This window comes from Carica papaya, chromosome 8, assembly GCF_054855325.1.
Source record: "Carica papaya isolate Zhongbai chromosome 8, ASM5485532v1, whole genome shotgun sequence".
Lineage (NCBI taxonomy): Eukaryota > Viridiplantae > Streptophyta > Magnoliopsida > Brassicales > Caricaceae > Carica > Carica papaya.
In genome coordinates, this window is record NC_142316.1 from 25,010,386 (window position 1) to 25,018,243 (window position 7,858).

The following is a 7,858-nucleotide window of genomic DNA, read 5'->3' on the forward strand; positions in this document are numbered from 1 at the left end:
CAGACGACATATTGAGAGCAACCTATTTCCTCATAAAAGCAAAAAGAATTATTCTCTTTATAATTTTAAAAACTATAAATCGTGGACTTCGTAGACCTAATAAATTATTATTTTTTTTATAAGATTAGAACTCCTCAGATGACGCCACGTGGCTTCCATGTAGAATTGTTCAATTCTCCTTCGTACGACCATTTCAAATCAATACCCTTGTTGCTATGGAATTTCATCTTTTGGTGACCGTGACACCACTCTGTTTTTTGTTTTTCTTTTTTCTTTTCACCAATGAAAATTTTATTGGATCATTTTGAACCTTCCTTTTAAATAATAAGATTCAATCATGGGTTTTTGAGTATGTATATATTTATATATACAATTTCCTTACATCATGATTTTTTGACTTTGACCATTCCAAGCTTCATTCTTTGGCCTTCTCTGCTTCCGACCCCTTTTTTTCTCTGCTTCAACCAATAAATTTTCGTTTACTTCTTGTACCAGAAACCTTTCAATTAATCTCAACATTCTTCTTTCATGGATTTAACAAATTCTTTGGCTTCCTTCATCATCATCATCATCGCCACCGTCTTCTTTTTCTCTGGGGTCGTTCAAGGTCAAAACACTAGTTTCATCTTCAGTGGCTTTAATGGAAGTGAAGCTAATATCACCATGGATGGAGCTGCTACTATCATCGCCGGCGGTGCACTTAGACTCACTGGAAAATCACATCATGCTATAGGACATGCATTCTATCGAGAACCAATACGAATGTTTGATGAATCATCATCTTCCTCAAATGAAGATGTGTATTCTTTCAGCACAAATTTTGTGTTTGTTATAAAGTCTCCGAGCTCAGGCAGAGGTGGATATGGATTTGCCTTCACGTTAGCTCCGAAAACACAGTTTTCCGACGCAGAGGCAGGACATTTCCTCGGACTTTTCAACCGAGACAACGACAACAAAACCTCGAATCATGTTTTTGCTGTTGAGTTCGACACAGTTAATGGATTCAATGAGACCACGGACAGCCAAGGAAACCACGTCGGGTTAAACGTTAATAGTGTAGACTCGATTGAGCAAGAACCAGCAGGTTATGACACGCCGGTTCGAAACGAAGATCTGGACTTGGAAATCGGGGAACCAATCCATGCTTGGATTGAATACGATGGAGTCAACAAAGTGGTCAACGTAACAATCTGGCCTGCCAATAAAGAGAGACCAATCAGACCTCTCATCTCTAAATCCTTAGACCTCGTTGACATTGTTAAAGAATTTATGTACGTTGGGTTTTCTGCGTCAACGGGGAAGGAATCAAGCTCCCATTACTTGTTGGGATGGAGCTTTTCGACGAACAAAATGGCTAATTTTCTTCATCTCTCTACGCTTCCTTCAGCTCCAAATGAGAAAGAAAAATCATCCAAAAAAACCCAAGTCGCCGCTTTGATTGGTGCTTTATCTGCTGTTAGTGTTATTCTAATGGTGGTATTAGCATGTTTGGTATTGCACAGACGGAGGATGCAGGCAGAGAATCTTGAAGATTGGGAACTGGATTGTCCTCACAGGTTTCGCTACAAGGATCTGGATAAAGCTACAAAGGGGTTTAAAGAGAGTGAGATGATTGGAGTTGGCGGATTCGGTACAGTCTACAAAGGTGTATTGCCCACTTCTGGGATTCAAATAGCCGTGAAGAAAATCAGCCGAAACTCAATCCAAGGACTCAGAGAATTTGCAGCAGAGATTGAAAGCTTGGGAAGATTACGTCACAAGAACTTGGTTAATCTCCAAGGATGGTGTAAGCACAAGAACGATCTTCTTCTTATCTATGATTATGTCCCTAATGGAAGCCTTGATTCTCTTCTGTTCAGACCCAAGAAAGGATGTGTCTTGAAATGGGATGAGAGAGTTAGCATCGCTAAAGGTGTTGCAGAAGGGCTTTTATACCTTCATGAAGAATGGGAACAAGTTGTTATTCACAGAGACGTGAAATCCAGCAATGTGTTAATAGATGGTGAGATGAATGCAAGACTTGGAGACTTTGGTCTCGCCCGGTTATACGATCACGGCACGTCGTCACACACAACCAATATCGTCGGCACTGTTGGGTACATCGCGCCTGAACTTGCTCGCAATGGTAAAGCTTCTGCTAGCTCAGATGTGTTCGCTTATGGAGTTTTGTTGCTAGAAATAGTCAGTGGAAGGAAACCTACAGCAAAGAACAATTTCTTCTTGGTTGACTGGGTGGCTGAATGTTTCCAAATGGGTAAAATTTTGGAGGCAGTAGATCCGAATCTGAATTCAGATTATGTAGTTGAAGAAGTGAAGTTGATGATGGGTTTGGGACTTTTGTGTTGCCATCGGAAAGATGAATGTAGACCTAGTATGAGACAAGTACTGCGATATCTCAATGGAGATGATGAACTTCCATTGATGGATTTTCGTTGTTATCTGGATTCTGATGAAGAAGAAAGGAGTTCAAGAGTATTTTTACAAGTTGTATCTTATGATACTGTTACAAGATCAATTCGTTCGTCCTCCACTGGTGGTATATCTTTTAGTTCTGTAGACACTGGAAGATGCTAGCTAGCATCTACCCACTTGTAATATTCTTTTTGTTTCTTCTCTGTTAATGTTCTTGCACTCACATGGGTAATTAATATTCTTTACTTTAATATTTCTTCAGGAATGAAAATGTTTTGAAGGTAATTTTTTCAATATTTCTTTGCTGCTTGTATTTCTAAATATTGTGATATAGTAGCACTGACTTAGTTAAGTAAGCGAAAAGTATTCCAAATATCATGTTGCTGACTTACAAGTTGCCTGGTTTTTCCAAAGTACATTAATTGGATGGGAGGATGTGCTTCAATTCTTAGATTATGAATTATTCCCAAAATACATATAATATTCTCTTTCTAGCAAATTAGTGTCTATATATATATATATATATGTATATATACTAAAAATTTGTACACCACAAGAATTAAATGATATTTATGTATAAATAATAATAAAATAAACTTTCTAATAACGATAAAAATAGAAGGAATAACTTTACTCAAGCTCATATTTTTATAGAGCAAACCGAAAATATCAATTTTACATCTAAGAAAATAATTGTATATATATATATATGATTAACTGCCCAAATTTGTATTTAATTATATACTTTTGTAACCATCCAAATTCCTTTTATGACCTATAAAACCATGAATTGATGAATCCACCATGGAACATGACAAAAAATATGAGAGGGAAAAAATTATGCAACCCCATATAAGATAAAGACAGTCACACCATGATAGGTGTCGAATTCATTAAAAATAACTTTATATTCAAATAAGAAAATAATATTATAGTACTGGTGAATATGATCAAATCTACAGGAAATTGAGTCATGATATTCTTTTACGAGTAACAAATAAATAAAGTAAAAGGAGGAAGGTTTTGCTTTGAGTTGAAATTGAACAACTAATGGATTAAAATAAAACAGCAAATAAAAATTAATTAAATGAGATTGACGAAAAATAATTCAACAAAATAAGAAAATAAGAATTGATTATTATTTTCAGTCAAAGAAATAATATTTATTTCAAGATGTGAGGTTGATCATTGATGCAAATATAATTCCTACTAATTCTCAATAAACTGATTCTACTTATTGGAGACACTTCTAATAGTTAATCTTTCCTTAATTTTAAATTAATAAAGAGATACTCATTCATTAACTCTTACTAATGAACAACTCTGAATACGCTCCTAAAGTTTAACTCACCAATGACATTAAAAATCATAAAGACCTAATTCTAACCAATAAATTCAACCATGCAATTCATTTAGATTAGATTGTATATTTTTTTAGTGTGAATATTAATTTACAACTAGCTATCAAGATATCTTGAACAATTATGGATTTAGCAGTCCCAAATAGTGATATGCTATTACGTTAAACGCACAATGGGTCTTATTGCAATGAATAACAAACAACAATATTCTTATGCACGAAAAAATGTATAAATATTGAAAATAAGAAAGAATAAAAGTAAAGCAATTAGATCTCAAATCCCTTATATTGAAATTTAAATTAAATCATTGATTGAAAAATAGAAGTATTTAATTACTCGGGGTGAGTTTAACACACCAACAATCGTTTAGAATTAACATAAAAAAATTACATAAAAACTAAAAGAAATTATGCTCGTCGACTTCCTCTCCCTTTCACCCCTCCGCATCTCTCCTTTTCTTCTTCTATTTAAAGAGTGAGATTGTGTGTAGTTCGGATTTTTTCTTCCCTTGATTTTGGATTCTTTTTAGTTTTTACTAGTATCCTTTTTTACTTAGTTTCCTACTTCTATCATTTTCTTTAAGTGTGAAAGAATTCTAAAAGATTAATATATGTTGTTCCCGTTATGGTGTAAGTCTTGCCCAAGGCTTACCCGTGTACGAACTAATATCTCTTACGAGAGCCTTCAAGTGCAAGCCTTACCCAAGGCTTGAGCACATATGACAACTTTGTGTGCTAAATCAGTTCTGCTATACTATTTTTTGGATATTCTATGACATCCTAATGCTAATTAAAGCATAAGGGTACCAGATACAAAAACATATTACGATTACATAATATACAAATATATGCAACGAAACAAATAATTATAATTCCTTACAAAATAATAATAACGCTCCATACAATATTGAGGCAGAAACAAAATTAATTACAAGCCTTTACAAAAGATGGACTCATCCGGACAATCATGCACTCATAAAAGTTTTTGGATCCACGGGATCCTCGAAGGTTTTAAGGGGTATATTAACGATCGGTTCCTTACTATCTTCCTCATCTGGGGGGTCGTGGAAAAGGATGAGTTCTGTATATTAAGTAAGAAAAACTATATTTAAATAACACCACTAAGATTTTGAAAGTAAATCATGCTGAAATAAAGTACTATTATTATTTACTATCACGGGTCATGTCAGGGATTTTTTATAAATTAAGAAAATAATTTTTTTTTATTAAAAGAAATATCAAATCTATTATGTCAATGGTCATATCATATCAATTAAATTAATCATATTTGAACATAGAGAAAATCAAATATATCATGACATGCTCTCTATTTCATTTTATTTTTCGCGCGAAGTCGTTCTGACTTTTATCTACTAAGGGTAATATGGATTCCCGACTATCTATATAAAATGACAAATTCAATTCATATATCAGCAATTTGCGACTTGCTAAACCAATAGTACGTTTACGGTTCGTCAAACCATGACACGATCTATGACCACGATTGTGCCAACCACAGTGGTCGTACATGTAAACTATGGTCACAACCACACTTTACAAAAGGTGACCCTTCCAATCATATCGCGTCACCACTTTTGTCAAAGGGTACACCGTCATCCATAGGGAGACATCCTATCACGTTTTTTCAGACTATATGAGGGAAGAAATAAAAACTTCTCAGAGATAAAAAGTCTAATGAAATATTTTATGAATCATGCATGTTGATACCAATACATAATTCTCATGTTTAACATCACTTCATGCTTTATTATTTTACCATCGTACAATATATCATGCATTCACATTTATCTCAAGTATTTAATCATTTAAATTAATATGCAAATAATCGATTTACATATGTTCATACAACATGCATTAACATGTAGTTTATTTTATTTAAGCATATAAGACTAAGCATGCAATTACTTAATTTAAATTTCATTAATTTAATCTACAAAATACTCCTTATGATGTTTAAAAGTAAATACTAAATTTCTTACCAAAACCTTGGTGTTTCCTACACATTTTCTTCTTCTTTTTCTCTCCTTCTCTCTCTAGATCACTTGCTCTCTCTCTCTCTAAAACCTTTTGGTGGATGGAAGAATAAAGTGGAAGTGATTAGAAAATGGTGAAGTGGGAGTCCCTATTTATAGAAAATGGTGACCATTAGATTTGTACCAAGTGGTAAAATTTAATGAAGAGAGAGAAAGTTAAGGTGAAATAATGAGATGTGACGATCGATGGATGTGACTGACAGATGAACGATGCAACATGATGGTGGCACAAAAATTGAAAGCACACCACCCAACCGACAACGCACAGCGCCCAAGGGGATGTTGAGCACTGCCCGAGGCAGCGCCCATTGCCCCAACCTGCCATGCACCGTAAGCCTAGCCTACCAAGTGCACAGGCCTAGCCTGCCGCGCGCGTAGGCCTAATGCACCTAGACCAACCGCGCTCAGGCCTCTTGCGCTCAGGTGTATAGCACAAACAGCGCGCGCACAGGCCCACAGAGCCATGCGAATTTTATTTTTAATTAAAGCTACTGTGGGATTTTCTGCCGTTTCTCCTTCATTTTTTCCTGAAATCTTTTTAATTAAAATTAAATATAATTTAATTATAATTAAATTAAATAAAATAAATTTCAATAATTATTTAACTAAATAATACATAATTAAAATATGAAATTCATATGAAAATTTAAAATACAAAATATCAAAAAGTTTAAACAGTCTTAGGTCCCGAATAAATAGGAGTTCACATTACAAATTAAATACAAAGGTTTTTCGGGGTGTTACATTCCCCACCTTAGAAAATTCAGTCCCCCAAATTTGTAATGAATAGATTGAAAAACTTCTCTCACATTTCACTCTCCAATTCCCACGTCGTCTCCTCTGGAGTATGATGTTGCCACAACATCTTCACTATTGGAATTCTCTTTGCATAAAATTTTGTCGATCCAACCAAGGATTTTCGCAAGGAGCTCCTCATTTATCATATCAACTTGAACCTGCATTTTTTGGTGAGAAATGATGTGAGAAGAGTCAGGATAATACCTTTTGAGCATGGAAATATGAAAAATATCATGCAAACCCAGGAACTTTGGGGGTAGAGCAAGGCGGTACGCCATGGGTTTGACACGTTCTACAATCTGAAAAGGTCTCACATAACAGGGGCTCAGTTTACCCTTCTTACCAAACTGCATTTTTTTCTTATAAGCGAAGACTTGATCACCAACAGCAAACTCTAGGGGTCTTTGACGGTTATCGACGTAGCTTTTCATGTGAATCTGAGCGGCAGCTAAGTTTCTTCGAATGATGACGGCTTTCTCAATAGTCTCTTAAATGTAGTCAAGTCCCAAATGATGTTGGTTTTCGACTTCGTTTTAATAAATGAGAGAACGACATGACCTACTGTACAGTGCTTCATACGACATTATGCCAATGTTGAAATGATAACTGGTATTATAAGCAAATTCACATAGAAAAAGATGCTCATACCAATTATCGCCAAAGTCGAGGACATAAGAGCGTAACATATCTTCAAGCGTCTAAATAGTATATTCAGACTACCCATTGGTCTGAGTATGATAGGCAGTGCTGAAGTATAATCCCGAACCAAGTACTTCTTGAAAGTTATCATAGAAATGGGAGGTGAACTGAGGATATCTATCAAACACGATGTATGAGAGGACGTTGTGGAGTTAAACAATCTCTTCGATGTACAGGCGAGCTAATCTACTTGTGAAATCTGTGATTTTGATTAGTAAAAAATGGGTGGTCTTGGTCAACTTGTCAACGATGACCCATATTGCATTGCGACCAGAGCAGGTCTTGGGCAGACTGGTAACAAAGTCCATGGTCACATGCTCTTACTTCCATTCTGGAATAAGGAGGTCTTGCAATGAACCACGGGGTCTTTGGTGTTCAGTCTTAACTCACTGATAAGTAAGGCATCGAGAGACATAGTCGATAATGTCTTTCCTCATTCCAAGCCACCAGTATTGATGCCTCAGGTCCCAGTACATCTTGGTACTCCCGAGGTGGATAGACAGTTTGGAGGCATGGGTAGTCTTGAGAACATCCA

At 35.4% G+C, this 7,858-nt stretch overlaps 2 protein-coding genes across 2 annotated transcripts; one reads left to right on the forward strand and one right to left on the reverse strand.

The window, feature by feature from the left end:
- The first annotated feature begins 301 nt into the window (after positions 1 to 301).
- Positions 302 to 2,733, forward strand: LOC110809478 (lectin-domain containing receptor kinase VI.3-like). Its single transcript, XM_022035336.2, has one exon. The coding sequence runs from the start codon at positions 529 to 531 to the stop codon at positions 2,572 to 2,574; it is 2,046 nt and encodes a 681-aa protein (XP_021891028.1). The 5' UTR covers positions 302 to 528; the 3' UTR covers positions 2,575 to 2,733.
- Positions 2,734 to 6,638: 3,905 nt separating this feature from the next.
- Positions 6,639 to 7,631, reverse strand: LOC148252750 (uncharacterized). The gene is made up of 2 exons (XM_088210359.1): positions 7,498 to 7,631; positions 6,639 to 7,047 (listed from the first exon to the last, which is right to left on the reverse strand). The coding sequence occupies exons 1-2, from the start codon at positions 7,629 to 7,631 to the stop codon at positions 6,639 to 6,641; spliced, it is 543 nt and encodes a 180-aa protein (XP_088066485.1).
- Positions 7,632 to 7,858: the final 227 nt, after the last annotated feature.

What these genes read in the sequence shown, in the direction of transcription:
- LOC148252750 (XM_088210359.1), bottom strand. Translation starts at nt 7,631, where the DNA reads ATGGACTTTGTTACCAGTCTGCCCAAGACCTGCTCTGGTCGCAATGCA. An exon ending in ACAAGTAGATTAGCTCGCCT is followed by an intron (nt 7,048 to 7,497) that starts GTACATCGAAGA and finishes TCACATGAAAAG; the next exon opens with CTACGTCGATAACCGTCAAA.
- LOC110809478 (XM_022035336.2), top strand. Translation starts at nt 529, where the DNA reads ATGGATTTAACAAATTCTTTGGCTTCCTTCATCATCATCATCATCGCC.